Below are 18702 nucleotides of genomic sequence, written 5' to 3' on the forward strand. Positions count from 1 at the left end.
TTGAATGAAAACTAAGAACTATGACGGTAAATACAAGGTGTCTGATGCTCCTTGGGAGCTCTACGTTGTCATAAAAAAGAAGCCGAGGACCACAATGAAAAGTCCACAAACAGGAGTCACTCTGTGAGTTTCTCATTTACCATCAATGATTCTGTAACTTCAACAAGTGAGCAAACAAGGTCGTAGGTCCGTAAGGAATTTATAGTAAAGGCTGAATTAGCCAGAATGACACGGAGTTTATCACTTCCATACTCTCAGAGCACAGATTATAATACTCAAGTAAAAATGTTGACATACTAAGGTGAAAATTCAGTGTTGATTTCAAGAATAAGTAGTAAAATAATAAACATGGCTATTTATGAGTCTTAGAACAACAGAGTATTGAATATAAAAAAATGAAGCATTTATCTTACCTCTAAATATGCAAAACGTCAAAGTTATTTCAACAAGCAGTTAGTTCTCCAATAACTAATTACAGTACTCAAAGCTAGTGAATTTACCCAACTGAATAGTAAGGCTGGGAGCACTAAAATCTGGAAAGAAGATAAAGAAGTAGGGACCCAAGGGAACAAAACAGAAAGGAAAGACGAGTGAAAGCGAAAATGTCATGAAATTGAGAAACACGAGGAAATTAGGAAAAAAGGCCTTTCTTGAGCAAACGTTCCTTCCCTCAACAGTGTGTTCCTTTTGGAAGACTTTTATTCTTTTAGCTACAAAGTTTAGCTGATTACCAAATAATCAAGATGATTTTTATTCTGCTGTTTAATTTCAGAGTTTTGAACATGCAAAGTGTAACATGCTGCTTATACTTTGTTAAGCCAGTTTCCTTTAAGTCTAATACATACAGAAATGAACAAAACAGCCATTCTGGGGAGAGACAAGAACAGTTGGAAGAGATGAAGGGTCAAATTCCAGCTGCCCCACAGCAAAGTATACTCTGTTCTAAAATGTTTTAAAATTAGCCATGTTTACAGTTTTAGCCCAGAAAGGTTCCTCCCAGGATTCCAAGTTGGAAGACGGGTCTTCTGTACACATGGAAGCCTTTCCAGAACCAAACATGTTCTGGATTGAGTAATTTATTTTAATATGTTATTATAAATATTATTGTATTAAAATATTAAATTAAATATTTCATTTATTTTTAATATTTTCATTGATATAATTTATATACCATAAAATTCACCCTTTTAAAGTATATAATTCATATGTATACCTGATTCACTTTGTCATATACCTGAAACTAACAACTTTCTAAGTCAACTATAAATTTATTTTAAAAAAAGACGAAAAATTTTATTCCCAAATGGCACACCTTTGTTCATGGCAACTAAAGACCTGATAATTTTCAGATCCTATTAGTCTAGAAACAGATTGGAAGCTATTTCTTGTGTTTGTAGCATGCTCTTTATTTATTTATTTATTTGTTATTTTTTTTCTTTTTGGTTCATCTATTTTTACTTTGGATCGGATTATAGAAATAAGACCTAGAATCACATAAATATTAGAACCTAGATAAAGCTCATGAGATCAGACTTTAAATCCACTCACCTCTTGCAAAAATAAACTCAATTTCATAAAGGGTCAGACTGAGCTTGTAAAAAAAAAATCCCTGAAAAGCCGAAGGTGAGGTGGCTTTTGGAAAGTAAGGGCTCTCTAAGACCCCATCACACTTCCCTCGAGATTGGTTTAGCATGCTCTTTAAAAGTCTTAGGCTCATCTCAAGGGGCTTGTCATGGAAGTGTCACAACAAGTATAGACTTCTCCCTTCAGAGAATTCTCAGATGAACTATTAAGAAAAGAAAATGTTCAGTGTGTTGTTTACAATAAAAAAAACCTATATAATTCCATTGTTGTAGTATATATACAAAGTTGTGCAATGAACACTACTATCTAAGTGAGGACATTTTATTATCCCCAAAGACAACCCCTACCCATTATCAGTCATTTTCCAATTCTCCTCATTTCCCCTGCTCCCAGATCCTAGAAACCACTAAACTATTTCTGTTCTTTATGGATTTGACTATTCTGGATAGTTCATGTAAATGGAATCATAGATGTGCCATTTTGTATTTAGCTTCTTTTGCTCGGCATCATGTTTTCAATGATCCATCCCTTTTCATGGCTGAGTAATACTCCATTGTATGGATATATATCATATTTTGTTTCTCAATTCACCACTTGATGAATATTTGGATTGTTTCCACTTTTGGCTACTATAAACAATGTTGCTATAAACAAGCATGTACTAGTTTTTGTGCAGACATATATTTTCAGTTCTCATGGCTATACATGTGGTAGTGGAATTTCTGGGTTATACGTTAACTCTGTATTTAAGCCTTTGGGGAGTTGCCAAACTTTTTCAAAATGGCTGCACCACTTCACATTCTAACTAGTAGTGTATGAAAGTTCAATTTCTCCACGTCCTTGCCAATATTTGTTTTTATCTGTCTGTCCTTTTTTTTTTTTTCTTTTTTACAGTTGCATCTGCAGCATGTGGAAGTTTCTGGGCCAGGGGTCAAAATAGGGCTGCAACTGCAGCCTATGCCACAGCCATGGCAACACCAGATCCTTACCATTGAGTGAGGCCAGGGATTGAACCTACATCTTCACAAAGACAAGGTCAGGTCCTTAACCTGCTGAGCTACAATGGGAACTCCTAGCTGTCTTTTTTGATAGCCATCCCGATAGGGTAAAGTAGTATCTTATTATGGTTTTGATTTGCATTTTCTTGATGAGTAGCGATGGTGATCATCTTTTCACGAGCTTATGCCATTTTTATATCTTTTTGGAAAAACTTCTACTCAGTTCTTTTGCCTCTTTTTAAATTAGGATATTCATCTTTTTATTATTGAATTTTAAGATCTATTTATATACCCTGGATACTAGTCCCTTATCATATATATTACTTGTAACTCTTTTCTCCCCTTCTGGGCACTGCCATCTCACTTTCCTGACAGGGCCCTTTGCATCACAAAAACCTTTAATTTTTATGAAATCTAATTTATCTTTTTTCCTTTCATTTGTGCTTTTGGAGTCATGTCTAGGTAACCACTGCCTCATCCAAGGTTATGAACCTTTAGATCTATGTTGCCTTTTTATAGTTTTATATTTTTAGCTCTTACCTTTAAAACTTTTATCCATAATGAGTCATTTTATATATGGTGTGAGGTAGAGGTCCATCGTATTTTTTTGCACAGGAATGTCTAGCTGTCCCATCACCACCGACGGAAAAGACTATTCTACTGACAACTATTTTATGGCCTAAGATACAGTCAATCCTAGACAATGTTCCACGTGCACTTAGGAAGAATGTGTATCCTGCTACTGTTAGGGGGAGTGTTTGGTAGACATGTTAGGTATACTTGTTTTATGTGTTTGTAAGTCTTCTATATCCTTGCTCATCTCTGTCTAGTTGTTCTATCCATTGTGAAGGTGGGATAAAAGTCTCCAGCTATGATTACTGAATTGTGATTCACTTTAAAAAATAATTTGCAGACAAAACTGATTTTCAGGGTGTAATTTAGGTTCTCATCTACTCTGGAATGAATCTGGAACGTTTTCACTAAGTCAGAAAGTGGCACTTAGGGAGTCCTCTGAGACATCTATATTTACGTTCCTCCCCTTCCACACAAGTCTTTTGGTTTCCACTAACACTGTCCTAATCCCAAGCTCTTATCAGGGCTGGGATAGATGCCTCAGAGGCTCCACAATGAAGCAACATTATGAGTCTAAAAATAACTACAGAGACTGTGGCTTAAAACTGGGAGGAAGGCTGCGGAGACACTATCATATAATAAAATATAAGATCAAGTTTACCTTGAGCACTTAAATGCAGACTCCTGGGCTCCACTCGAGAACTACTTGATCAAAATTTCTCAGGGCAGGGTCCAGGAACATGTGTTTTAATACTCTCTAGGCAATTCTTATACACATCAAAGTCTAAGGATCTGGACTCTGACGGATAAGAGTACCAAGAACATTCTCTTAAAGGAACATTTATCTTTAAGAACACATTTCTACAGTTCATGAAAATGAGTACGTATACACGTTCGCAGACACACGTAAATAGACACCATGCTTCAAAACGTGTACTACCTGGGCAGATTATTCTGGTATTGAGCACAGGGAGGTTTTCTTTGCTGGCTGCCACAGCTGGACCAGGGCCAGAGTCGGTTTGGGGACGACTTGCCCGGCCATCTGGAGACCGAGGTGCAGTTTTAACTGTTGGCAAAAAGTCCAGATTAAAAAGAAGTATTGCTAAGGTTATAAAATTAGGATGGTCCCTATATACTCATGATACAATTTCATACATATTTAATTAGTAGAACTGAAAATATTATGTTGTGTTTACCTATTCTTTTACCATTTTCTTTTCATTTTCTTGGAATTTACTATATGGAAGGAATCTGCCACAGGTAGATGGCTTTTTTTTTTTTTTTTTTTTTTTTTCTTTTTAGGGCTGTACCCATGGTGCGTGGAGGTTCCCAGGCTAGGGGTAGAATCGGAGCTGTAGCTGTTGGCCAACACCAGATCCGAGCTGCGCCTATGACCTACACCACAGCTCATGGTGATGTTGGATCCTTAACCCACTGAGCAAGGGAAGGGATTGAACCTGTGTCCTCATGGATGCCAGTCAGATTCATTAACGCTGAGCCACAACAGGAACTCCCACAGGCAGATGTCTTGATCTCTCATTTCAAACAGATGGTGATCAACAGAAAATAGACACTACCATAATTAAAGGTCAGTGGTACTTGTAATATGAGCAATCTATATTTAAAGAAAATGGAAATTTTGAAATCTGACAATTTTTGCAAATGGAACATATATATTTGTAATGTATACTATTAATGCAATAAAAAATGTTGGGTAAATGATCAAAGTTAACATAATTCCCAGAGCTAACAGTGAAACATGAGTTACTGTTTTCTTCTATACATGGAAGGAAAAATGTAATTTTTTCAAATGAAGCCAATATACTTTTCCCGTATTTCTCAATTAATTATTTACTTAAGACAATGATTTGTCCAAAACACTTCTATCATTCTTTCATAAAGATCACTACATTTATAAAACTATTCCAGGAGTTCCTGTCGTGGTGCAGCAGAAACGAATCCGACTAGGAACCATGAGGTTGCGGGTCTGATCCCTGGCCTTGCTCAGTGGGTTAAGGATCTGGCGTTGCTGTGAGCTGTGTAGGTCGCAGACACGGCTCAGATCTGGAGTTGCTGTGGCTGTGGTGTAGGCCAGTGGCTACAGCTCCGACTGGGCCCCTAGCCTGGGAGCCTCCATATGTTGAGGGTGCAGCCCTAGAAAGACCAAAAAAAAAAAAAAAAAATTATTCCAAAACAGAATTACTCTCAAAGTAAACAATAAGCGATTTAATTCTCTCTAAACTGGGGCAATTTAATGGAGAGCAAATAGTATCTTTAATTTAGGAGCAATTGGCAGGTGTTTAAGAAAACAGTAATCCTCAAACTCAATTTAAAAATACTCTAAAACTCACTTATCTTTACCCTCCCTAAGACTAATTACAAACTAACTATGTTAATCTCACACGCTCATCTTTCTGTTCAAAAACAGTCCAGTTGCACTAAAGAAAAGTAGCAGAACAGCTGCTCTTTTTTTGGACAGATGGGAGCCCTGGAGCTAATTTCTAATAAAAACAACCTTTTGATATTCATGTCTGATAAAAACCAGAGAGCATCCTAGTGACTGAGACTGATGTGCCTTTGCAGGTAACCAAATTAATGTTTCATGGTTCTTCTTAAACATAACATCTCATTGATCCTATTAATGTACGGTATCTTGCACATCTCAGACACATAAATTATTACAAAATTCAATCATACAATGAACGTGCTTCAAAAAAAAAACACTTCTACTGATACAGATTCCTACTAAATTGGATTACTAGCCAAAACATAAGATCAAACACTGCACCATTAAAGACTTGGATAATCTATGTCTACTCAACATCAGTATCTACATCTCTGTTTCTGTAGTTTTTTTTTTTTTTTTTTTTTTGTCTTTTGTCTTTTTGTCTTTTTGTTGTTGTTGTTGTTGTTGTTGCTATTTCTTGGGCTGCTCCCGCGGCATATGGAGGTTCCCAGGCTAGGGGTCGAATCGGAGCTGTAGCCACGGCCTACGCCAGAGCCACAGCAACACGGGATCCGAGCCGCGTCTGCAACCTACACCACAGCTCACGGCAACGCCGGATCCTCAACCCACTGAGCAAGGGCAGGGACCGAACCCGCAACCTCATGGTTCCTAGTCGGATTCGTTAACCACTGCGCCACGACGGGAACTCCATGTTTCTGTATTTTTTTAGTTTCCTTTGCAGACTACAGTGGAGGTGTCAAATTCATGAGGGTCTTAGGTGGGAGGGTAGCTGGTTGGAAAACCATTAACCAATGAGTGCTGAAAAAGCAGCCCTCCAAAAAGAGCCATTCATTATAAGCAGAATGAGGAGTATACGGGTGACATGACAGAAATATCTGGAGAATTTTGCCCCAAATGAGGCATGATATTTTAATGGGGCATCATACGGACCACATGGGTACAACCAGAAAAACAGAATGTTTAAAATCATCAAGTTTAAGACGGGTGAAACAATTTAGGAGAGAGAATCTGGAAAAGAAGATACAAGGTGCGGGATGAAGAAAGGATGCCATGAAAGCTGTTTCCAGCATCCTTGAAGGGCTGTCACGTGGCAGAGTCATCCTCAGTACCATGAAACGATGTGTGTAAAACTGCTTTCAAACTAACCACAAAGCACGACACAAACGCCAGTAGTGGTTCCTGTTAATAGTATCTATCACACATTTTCTTCATGGTAATTGTAATTATGGGTAGAAATGTAAGGCGCATAATAGAAAGCTCAATAATATTAATAGAAGAAAAACTTTCCAGCAATTCGAGCGGGACCACCAGAGTGGGAGGCAGTGCAGCTGAGTGGTCTGAAGGCACCATGACCAGAGGTCAAGAGGGTTATCAAATATGCCGCACAGGATGACACGCTGCAAAGGGGACCCTGAAGGTCTAAAAGATCGAAGGAATCGGGTTGTGTGATGGAACAGGTACATATAAGGTCTCGAACGGCTAAGACTGCAGAATATGCACACATTGGTTTGTGTGCCAGATATGGAGGTCTGTGAGGTCTGGTTATAGACATGAGGTCTGTGAGGTCTGATTTCAAAGTTTCTAAGAGTTTTAAATACAATTAACGGCTACTCCTTCAAGGTGAGTGTAATTAGTAGGCAACAACCGTGGAAACAGTAGCAGTAATACAGTGACAATGATGCAAACATTCCTTTTCGGCACAAGGAACCAGAGGCCATTCCAGGCACTTTAGGCATGTTAACTTATTCAAACTTCACAACAAGGAAGTACCTTATTATCCCCATTTCACAAATGAGAAAACCACAGAGAATTTAAGTAATCTACCAAAGTTTATATGTCATGAAAGTAAAAGCAAAAAAGAAAAAAAAAATAAAAACAAATGACTTCAAACAGTATTGACTTTTCATTAGTACTGTGTAATTATTTCCATATCACCCTTTCATCTTCATCCACATTTTAATTTCTGCTTTGTTTTAATCTAGTAAATTAATAATTGCCCCTTATATAATATGCAATATTAAAAGTATAAAGTCATCTTCCATGAAAACCTAAAAGGTAGAGAAATAGTTAATATTCTTCAAGCAACTACAGATTAATTTCCTGGCAAAGAGAATTCCAGTAGAAATAGGGTTGTAACTAGATGTCTTATGATTTTAAAGCTTAAATTTAGTGATAAGAATTATTACCCATCTAGGCTGATCAGTGGAACTCAAGGGACTGCTAAATTATTTGAATGCCAAGTTTATGCACATGGGGCCTGCAGCTTTCATATAATTCTCAAAATAATCTGAGGGCTAAAACAAGTTAAAATCTGCTACTTTCGGTGTTTCTTCTCTCTTTCCTCAGGAAAATTAAAATAGCCATGTTTGGTGCCCAAGGCCTTAGCTTATTATGATCATCTCTGGATTATGTGATTTAAAAAAGGGTATGACAGTACCTGACTTTAGTCTAAATAATGTTACTTTTTTTTTGCTTTTTAGGACCGCATCTATGGCACATGGAGGTTCCCAAGACAGAAGTTGAATTGGAGCTACAGCTGCCAGCCTCTGCCAGAGCCACCGCAACACCAGATCCAAGCCACACCTGTGACCTACACAGCTCACAGCAATGCCAGATCCTTAACCCACCGAGTGAGGCCAGGGATTGAACCCGCAACCTCACGGTTCCTAGTCAGATTCGTTTCTGCTATGCCTCAACGGGAACTCCAGCAATGCTACCTTTATTACCTTAGCATTCATGAATAGCTAAGCTTTAACTTCTGAAAGGACTTAGTTAAAAATAACAGTTACAAATAGTTTATTTCAAAAACTAAAAGCAGAATTATATTTTATTTAATCCCCAAATAATTTCATTGCAGTTTTCTTACCAGTTACGGACTCTTTTGCATCATCTTCTTTTGATTCTTCCTTAGACTCATCTGTTTCTGTGCTGTCATAATCGAATGACTGATTAACTGGTTCAGAGGCATGAACCGTCTGGTCATCCATAACTTTAAGTTGTAAGAAGAGAAATATGTTTGGACAAGCGAAAATAAAATCTATACATATTAAAATATGCTGAAAAAAGGAAAACCGAAATATAAACCCAAAGAATTCCCACCTTTACAAATAAATACTGACTGGCAAAAAAACCTGGGGGCATGGGATGTCTGGAAGTACTAAAGATTATAAAAAGAAGTATTTTAAATTGTCAAAATAGTTTAAATTGTCGAATTGGAGCTGTAGCTCCTGGCCTACGCCACAGCCACAGCAACTGGGGATCTGAGCCACATCTGCAACCTACACCGAAGCTCACAGCAACGCCAGATCCTTAAGCCACTGAGTGAGGTCAGGGATCAAACTCGCATCCTCATGGATACTAGTTGGGTTTGTTACTGCTGAGCCACAATGGAAACTCCTCAAAGTTATATTTTTATCGGAAGATAAAAATAGGAGAATTTTAGAGAATGAAATTTTAGAGACTTGTAGAGAATGAACTACAAATCCAATTATAAGAGACAATACATAAAGGGTTTCTGACTATTAAAATCAAATTACTACTGCTACAATTCTAAGAGAAGTAGACACACTATATGAACACAATCACAATAAAGGTGAAACTTTTGTAAACTCTGAAAGAAGCAACATACACAGGACATGAATGTTAAGAAAACCTTTTCAAAGTGGTTTGTTAAGTTTGATTTTCTTTAAGAATTTAACAGATTCCAATGAAAAAATTTTTTTAAATTTTAGAAATATTTAAAAGTAATTTTCGATTTTATTTGCATGTTTCCAAGGTCATGTATCTGAGCTTTTTTTTTTCTATAAACATATATCTATTTTCTTTTTCTCACATTATCCTCTATCATGTTCCATCACAAGTGACTAGACACAGTTCTCTGCGCTATACAGCAGCATCTCATTGCTTATCAACTCCAAATGCAATTTCTAAAATGGGAATTCTCTAGTTAGCCTTTTGTTTCCCATTGTCAGCTTAATTGAGCTTTTTTTTTTTTTTTAAAGGTAATTTTTAATTTTATTTTTATGTTTCCAGGGTCATGTATCTCTGAGCTCTTTTTTTTTTTTTTTTTTTTTTTTTAGAGTGTCCAGTCTGACCAAGATGAAATTGCAAATTCCCTCGTGCTCGTAACAGGAGTGCCGCTAACATCTTCAAAAGCCGCTTTTGTGAACGTGTACCTTTTCCAGCCTCTTCAATGACTTGCCTCACTGCCTTCTTTAAACTGTTTGCTCGCAGCATTATCTCCCTGGGTTTGATGGCTTTCTGGGACGAAGGTTTTGGAGTGTCGTCCAAGAGCTGTTCCCGGCTTTCGCACAAAGATTCTTCACTGGAAGATTCCACAGGATCTTCTTCCACGATGAGAGGGCTGAGGCCCGGGAGAACGGAGGCAGCCTGGGAATCTGTGTGCAAAGCCTGCAGCAGCTGTTCCAGCTTCTCATTTAGGACCGAACACTAAGAAAACAAAAGTATGGCAATAAACAGTCATTTTGTGGAGGTGGAAAAGGAGAGTTTATTTATTTTCGTCTTTTTTAGGGCCGCACCTGTAGCATAGGAGGTTCCCAGGCTAGGGCTGAATCAGAGCTGTAGCTGCCAGCCTATGCCAGAGCCACAGCAATGCGGGGATCCGAGGCACATCTGCGACCTACACCATAGCTCATAGCAACGCCAGATCCTTAACCCACTGAGAGAAGTCAGGGATCGAACCTGCAACCTCATGGTTCCTAGTCGGATTCGCTAACCACTGAGCCACAACAGGAACTCCGAAAATGAGAGTTGAAATGAATGGGTTTTGATGTGAGAGGAAGGCTATGCCTACAATGATGTTCATCACGACTTGGTTATGGTTGTAAATTATTCTTTTTTTTAATTGCCTACACATTTATTATTTTTTAACTTTTTAAAATTGAGGTCTAGTTGATTTCTTCAGAATGTTGCATTAATTTCTGCTGTAGAGCAAGGCGATTCAGTTGTGCATATATAAACACACATTCTTTTTTAAAATATTTCTTTCAATTATGGTTTATCATAGGACATTGGATAGAGTTCGCTGCAGCACGTTGTAGTTTATCTCCTCCATTTGTAATAGCTTACATCTGCTAACCCCAGCCTCCGATCCATCCCATCCCTATTGTTTATTTATTTATTTTTTTGTCCTTTTAGGGCCACACCCATTGCACACAGAAGTTCCCAGCCTAGGGGCTGAATCGGAGCTGTAGCTGCCTACACCACAGCCAAGGCAACTTGGGATCTGAGCCGCATCTGCGACCTACACCACAGCTCATGGCAACAGTGGAGCCTTAATCCACTGAGAGAGGCCAGGGATTGAATCTGCGTCCTCATGGTTGCTAGTCAGATTCATTTCCCCTAAGCCATAATGGGAACCCCTTTATAAATTATTATTTAGACAGCTCATGGAGTAAATAATTTATACTTCCAGAACCATTGAAGGCCATTGCACGGGTGAAAATCTTTACCATCTCCCTAAAGATATTTTTCCTTAAAAGAAAAGAACAAAAAACAACCAGAAAGTGACACATTTACATAAATTACACATCATATAAAATTTGCTGTACCTTATACAAAACATTGCACCCACTTTTTAAAAAGTAATCAGCTTGTGGCCCAGTCTGGGACAGCACAACTGCTATGTCTGGCTAAGTCTTCTAAGCTCACCTTCAAAGCTTTGGTTTGCAAAGGAGTGAATGGTACTTCAGGGATTGCTGGCTCAAATAAGAGCAAGAGGAATATGCACAGGATAAAGAAGAAGGATGCACAAAGCAAAACAAGTACTGGTCCTTTGTATCTTTCTGCCTTTCTTGAATTACTAAGTGAAAAGACAAATTAGGACTGAAGCTGCTGATGCGACTGCCTCATATCTCATATCTCCACACCGTTTCCACCTCCCTTTCTTTGATGATGTGCCAAGACAGTTATATGGGAAAGAGTGCAGAGAAAAAAGTGGGACTACAGAGGGGTTTTGTTCGCCAAAGCTCTCCGCAGAGGAGAAAAACAAGACAAAGAGGCTGACAACTTTATTTTTATTTTTGTCTTTATAGGGCCACACCTGTGGCATATGGAGGTACCCAGACTACGGGTCTAATTGGAGCTGTAGCCACCAGCCTACACCACAGCTACAGCAACGTGGGATCCAAGCCGCATCTGCGACCTACACCACAGCTCATGGCAATGTCGGATCCTTAACCCACGGATCGATGCCAGGGATTGAACCCACAAGCTCATGGTTCCTAGTAGGATTCATTTCTGCTATGCCACGAAGGGAACTCCAAGGCTGACGACTTTAAATGTATATTTCTCTTTTCTTTTCCTTGTACTCAATTAAGCCACCATCTACAGCATGAACTCGGGGGGAAGCCCTCCTTTGCCAAGTCCAAGAAAGCCAAGCCTTTTGCAAGGATACCCTGTCCTGAGCAATCGGAAGCAAAGCCAGGAGCTTTCCAGGTTCAATAAACTGTTCTTATTCAGCCTCGAAAAGCTCACAAAAGGGTGGGGGGGTATCTACGAAGAACAAGGAAAAGCAAGAAACAGAACCTTGGAGGAGGCCAGGGACCAAACCTTGTGAGAAATGCAAGCAACCAAGTCTGCAGTGACTAAGGTTTGTGTCTCCCCATCGGAACCTTAGCCTCCCAGCATTTTCCCCCACGTGACCCAACTAGGTGCATTTCTCCTTCAAAATGTCAATCTGTGGCCAAAAGGAGGTGAGTTATCACCTTCAGAGTTTGGTCTTCGGCAGTGCAGTTTTCCTACCTAGTAAAGGGACTCACCATAAAATAGAATACGTTTTAAACCTGCCTATCTGATTCAAAAGTAATTTTTCTCTTGGGTTGAGATGTTTTGGCAGGAAAGCCACTTAGTCACTGTGGCTGTAAAACAGCTCAGGGTTAACCTTGTCAGTCAAACGTTCATGCCCGGAACACGTCCCACTTACTTTACTGGCCACGGCGTCGGCTACAACAGCTTTGTCCAGCGTTTTTTCATGTGCCTTCTCTACTTTGGCAACAAAGTCCTTTACGGTTTCGCAAAGTATCCTTTGAAGAAAAGAAAGTGCGCAATTCAGGAAACTCAGGAGGATGATTGGCTCTGGTTTACAAACATACTTTAAAATAAGCGCAGTTAAGGAAACTGTTAAAATATTGGGATCATCTGGGAGTTCCTGTTGTGGCACAGCAGAAAGGAATCCGACTAGGAACCATGAGGTTGCGGGTTCAATCCCTGGCCTCGCTCAGTGGGTTAAGGATCTGGCGTTGCCGTGAGCTGTGGTGTAGGTCGCAGATGTGGCTCAGATCTGGCGTCAATGTGGGGGTGGTGTAGGCCGGATGAGACCCCTAGCCTGGGAACCTCCATATGCCGCGAGTGTGGCCCTAAAAAGACAAAAGACCAAAAAATATATATATATTGGGATCATTTGTTTATAAATCCATACTTCTATCTGCTGCATAACATGTCTTAATTCAGTTCAAGACGTTCTGAGTGATAAACAGATACACGAATAAACCTTGCTCCACACAACTTAAATTAGTCACTAAGGATATCATAAGGCTTTCTTCGCAAATATTTAAATTTTTGAAATTCTCGAGAAGAGTACTTTCATGTATTTATTTATTTTCCTTTTCCTTCCTGAGGCATATGGAAGTTCTGATCGAATCCAAGCTGCTGGATCCTTAACCCACTGCCCCACAGGGGGAACTCTGAGAAGAACACCTTTAGATTTTATTTATTTATTTATTTGTCCTTTTGCCTTATCTAGGGCCACTTCAGTGGCACATGGAGACTCCCAGGCTAGGGGTCTAATTGGAGCTGTAGCCACCAGCCTACATCAGAGCCACAGCAACAGCCACATGGGGTCCGAGCCGCGTCTGCAAGTCTGCAATCTACATCACAGCTCAGGTAATGCCGGATCCTCAGCCCACTGAGCAAGGCCAGGGATCGAACCCACAACCTCATGGTTTCTAGTCAGATTTGTTGACCCTTGCACCATGACAGCAACTCCTATTTATTTTTTTTAGATTTCAATTTTTTCTCTTACGGTCTTTTAGATCTTAGTTTAAAAATAAAGTGTTATCCTCTGCATCTTACATGTTCTTATAACAGGACTTGCAATGCTGAACAAACAGGAATACAGTTGTCACTAGGGGCGCACTGTCGCTCTACTATTCATTACACGGCTATCTTGGAAGAATATATTATTCCTGAAGAGGAAAGAGGTGGTGTAGTAAGCTGCAAACCTACCTGCCACTTGAATTGAGTAATACTCTCTGTAACTCATTTTTTAAAAAAGATAACCAAGGCAATAACATTCAGACTAACTGAATTTAAGTCTTGTTAGAAAGAGCAATAAATGGTTTACTTGTTCGTTTCTTTTCATTACATTTGGTTTCTTTGCAATAGAAATAGACTAAAAGAAAAACGTTTAATTGGTGTTGGATTAAAAAGTACAACCGACAGAAGGGTACATGACCAGCTTTTCGTAGCAAGCACTAGAGAGATTTTGAAAATAAAATCAGACTATTCGAAAATAATATTTCTCTTTAACACTGATGGGGTTGAGGACTTTTAAGGGACAAAAAAAAGGATGCCAGCAACTATTTTTTTTCTATTATACGAAAAATTTTCTCTGGTACATGAGTGACATAAAGGTGAAGTTCCCAGGTACTTAAGTAATGATGAAGTCGAGCCACTCCATAGATACAGGACACACACGCACACTTCAAATGTTAATATTCATCATCTAAAAAGTAAATTATTCCTGATGATTTTGGTTTCGTGTGTTGTTTTGTTGGCAACCATTTCTAGATTCCACTTGGACCAAAAGGTAGTATTTCCTAACCATCAATTTTTTCGGTTGGCCTTTTAAACGAAAATTTCTACAGAGACTCAAGCTTATCATGTATTAGACATTCCTGTTTTTCATGTCAAGGCTGGTTTTCTCTGCGCATGTATATTACAGAGAAATACACCTTTATGGAACTTCTTGAAATATTAAGGTGGGCTATCATGAAATTTCTTCTATGGGCTTTCCTGAAAGTTACTCTAAGACATCCCACATCGAGGAAGAGAATACACCAACATTCCCTTCTCTCTGCTTCTTTTTTTTTTTGCTTTTTAGGGCTGCACCTGCAGCATATGGAAGTTCCCAGGCTAGGGGTTGAATCAGAGCTATAGCGACGCCAGAGCCACAGCAATGCTAGATCAAAGCTGCATCTGCAACCTACACCATAGCTCACGGCAACACCAGATCCTTAACCTACTAAGCGAGGCCAGGGATGGAACCCGTATCCTCATGGATGCTAGTTGGATTCGCTTCCACTGTGCCACAACAGGAACTCCGACATTCCCTTCCCTTTATACGACTCCAAAATAGAAGTTTTCTTTGGTATTACTACAAGACTGCCTTGACAAAATTTTCTCATAGATTTGTGAAAATGCATGTGCCATAACAGTATCAGAGCTATTTTTGCTGGCAACTAACTCCTAGGGATATAGAGCCTGTTGGTCCCTCAGCCTAGGAATGAAAGGGGCAGCAGAGGTGCCTCCTAGTTTGTGCCATGTTGCTGTGGCAGAGGCTCGGGGAGACAGTATGATTCTGTGATGCTGTGTTAGGAGAAGAACACTTGCCACATAAGTCGAGGGAATCTTCCGGTCCATTAAGTTTAATATTCCAGAAGACAGACATATTTATAATCTAGAGGAATGAATTAACTTTACATTACACCTAAATCATGAATATCAAATTTTAAAAACAGAAATAAAATATATACCTAAAAGCAGTATGGGAGTTCCCGTTGTGGCTCAGCAGTAACAAATCCGACTAGTATCCATGAGGATGCGGGTTCGATTCCTGGCCTCGCTTAGGGGTTAAGGATCTGGCATTACTGTGACCTGTGGTGTAGGTAATAGACATGGCTCGGATCCCACGTTGCTGTGGCTGTGGTGAAGCTCTGACTGGAGCCCTAGCCTGGGAACCTCAATGTGCCTCAGGTGCGGCCCTAAAAAGACAAAAGATCACACACACACACACACACACAAACCCATTAAAAAAAAAAAAAAGAAAAAGAAAAATATGGCAATGGTGCCCAAACAGAATCACATATAGATAGGCGGGGATCATGCTGTCAGAATCTGAAAAATCCATTTGTAATTTGACATTAAAAATTCCAATCAGATTCAGAAGATGTGGTATATATACACAATGGAATACTACTCAGCCATAAAAAAGAATGACTTAATGCCATTTGCAGCAACATGGATGGAACTAGAGAATCTCATACTGAGTGAAATGAGCCAGAAAGACAAAGACAAATACCATATGATGTCACTTATAACTGGAATCTAATATCTAGCACAAATGAACATCTCCACAAAGAAAACCATGGACTTGGAGAAAAGACTTGTGGCTGCCTGATGGGAGGGGGAGGGAGTGGGAGGGATCGGGAGCTTGGGCTTATCAGACACAACTTAGAATAGATTTACAAGGAGATCCTGCTGAATAGCATTGAGAACTTTGTCTAGATACTCATGTTGCAACAGAACAAAGGGTGGGGGAAAAATGTAATTGTAATGTATACATGTAAGGATAACTTGATCCCCTTGCTGTACAGTGGGAAAAAAAAAAAAAAGTTCCAATCAGAAATTAAAGATGACTTACAAGTACCAATGCATAATATAATGAAATCTTTAGTTATCTATGCGCTCTGAGGAAAGACTGTAACAACTACCTATCTTACCTCACTTATTCTGTGCAGGCTTTTGCCTAAATTATCTCTCAGATAGATTCTAAATCTAAAATTCTACGGCTGGGAGCTCCCTGGTGGCCTAGGGGTTAGGATTTGGTGCTTTCACTGCTTCCGCCTGGGTTCAATCCCTGGTCTGGGACTGAGATCCCACATTGAGCTGCTGCATGCCTGCCACAGACCTCGCCTCCCAGTTTCATGGTTCTATAAAACCATGGTTCCAATCTTATTATTTTTTCCTGCTGATGATCCATTTATTGAGAATTTTTTCCTATGGAATAAACTGCATTTACTTAATAACTTGCTTTTTATGTTTTATTAATTAATGGCATCTTTAATGACTTATTAGTGTTTCTGAATCTCAGGAAGATAATTCATATTACCATACCAAACTGATAAAATTCCAACCTCAAGGGAATGTTGATTAACCATGTTAGTTAACCTATACATCAGCTACGCTGATGAAATACAGCTTTCCCATCAGCATTTTCAACATATTTATTTGTTTATTTATTTTTGTCTTTTTAGGGCTGCACATAGAGGTTCCCAGGCTAGGAGTGGAATCTGAGCTGTAGCCACTGGCCTACACCACAGCCACAGCAACACCAGATTCCAGCTGCATCTGCAACCTACACCACCGCTCATGGCAACAGGGGATCCTTAACCCACTGAGCAAGGCCAGGGATTGAACCTGTGTCCTCATGGATACTAGTCAGATTCATTTCCACTAAGTCACAACAGGAACTCCTAGTTTTTTTTTTAATATAGGGATTCCACATAAAATTTTATTTGAAAAAAGATAATGTTATAAGTCAATTGTAATCTTAAAGTAAAAATTTAGAGAAAATGTGAAGGAGACAGTAAGCCAACACATTAAAAACACGAAAAGCAATATTAAGGCTTTGCTAACATCTGAACTAAGAAAGGCGATCGGGAGTTCCTGTTGTGGCTCAGTGGTTAACGAACCCGACTAGTAACCATGAAGTTTCGGCTTCAATCCCTGGCCTTGCTCAGTGGGTTAAGGATCGGGCATTGCTGTGAGCTGTGGTGTAGGTCGCAGACATGGCTCAGATCTGGCTTTGTTGCGGCTGCGGTGTAGGCCGGCAGCTACAGCTCCGATTCGACCCCTAGCCTGGGGGTGTGGCCCTAAAAAGACAGAAAAGACAAAAAAAAAATAAAAATAAATAAAAGAAAGAAATGTGATCAGATAAAATATTTACTTAACTATATTAAAGAATAATTCTAGAACTTGTTATACCTTAAAGAAGGGTTCCATTTCAACTTTCCATCTTTTCTAGAAATGTCCTCTAAAACACGCTCTAAAGAAGCCTTTGACTCATAGGTCAAGGGTGCCAAATGCAAATGTCTTCCTCGTAGAAGTAACTTGAGAAATACCTAAGGAGGTGACTTTGCTCTATGAATTCGGCCCAAGATGAGAAAGACAATAGGGAGTGCTGAGGTCTGGGACAAACTCGAGATTTGTACATTTCACATTAAAGCAATACAACTAATTAAAAAACACTTTGGAGTTCTCACTGTGGCTCAGCGGTAATGAACCCGACTGGTATCCATAAGGATGCGGGTCGGATCCCTGGCCTCGATCACTGGGTTAAGGATCTGGCACTGCTGTGAGCTGTGGTGTAGGTTGCAGATGTGGCTTGGATTCTTAGTGGCTGTAGCTGTGGCTGGCAGCTGCAGCTCCAGTTCAACCCCTAGCCTGGGAACTTCCATATGCCGTGAGTGTGGTCCTGAAAGCAAAAAAAAATAAAAAAAAATTAAAAACACTCACCCAAGGCATCAACCAAAAAAGCCATCAGCAGCACTGCCCATCAAACAAAGAGCATCTGGAGCCCATAGGTCCGGGCAACCAGTGTGCTTCCTTGTCTTACACTGCTCATCTTCTTTCCTAATGCTCAGTCCTGTCTCCTATTCCCATTGGGTTATGGCATCAAAAACAACTGTCAGTAGGAGTTCCCGTTGTGGCGCAGTGGTTAAAGAACCTGACCAGGAATGATGAGGTTGCGGGTTGGATCCCTGGCCTCACTCAGTGGGTTAAGGATCTGGTGGCATTGCTGTGAGCTGTGGTGTAGATCACAGACTTGGCTCAGATCTGGAGTTGCTGTGGCTGTGGCGTAGACCAGCAGCTATAGCTCCGATTAGACCCCTAGCCTGGGAACCTTCATATGCCGAGGAAAGCGGCCCTAGCAAAACCAAAAAGACAAAAAACAAACAAAAAAAACAAAACACACGAAAAAAACAACTGTCACTACATCTGTACTTTTGTCATCAGCAAACTTGTTCATGGTGATTTGTCTTTCCTTGACTTCTTTGCAAA

The 18702-nt window shown here is 39.7% G+C and overlaps 1 protein-coding gene across 1 annotated transcript in view; it reads right to left on the reverse strand.

Annotated features, from left to right (window-relative positions):
• The window catches only part of DGKH (diacylglycerol kinase eta), a 198533-nt gene that overhangs the window by 45844 nt on the left and 133987 nt on the right, over positions 1-18702 (reverse strand). The window contains 4 exon segments of the mRNA XM_021065624.1: positions 4096-4221; positions 8489-8611; positions 9798-10071; positions 12566-12665. Of these exon segments, the coding sequence (XP_020921283.1) occupies positions 4096-4221; positions 8489-8611; positions 9798-10071; positions 12566-12665 (623 nt within the window).

Source organism: Sus scrofa, chromosome 11, assembly GCF_000003025.6.
Source record: "Sus scrofa isolate TJ Tabasco breed Duroc chromosome 11, Sscrofa11.1, whole genome shotgun sequence".
Taxonomy (NCBI): Eukaryota; Metazoa; Chordata; class Mammalia; order Artiodactyla; family Suidae; genus Sus; species Sus scrofa.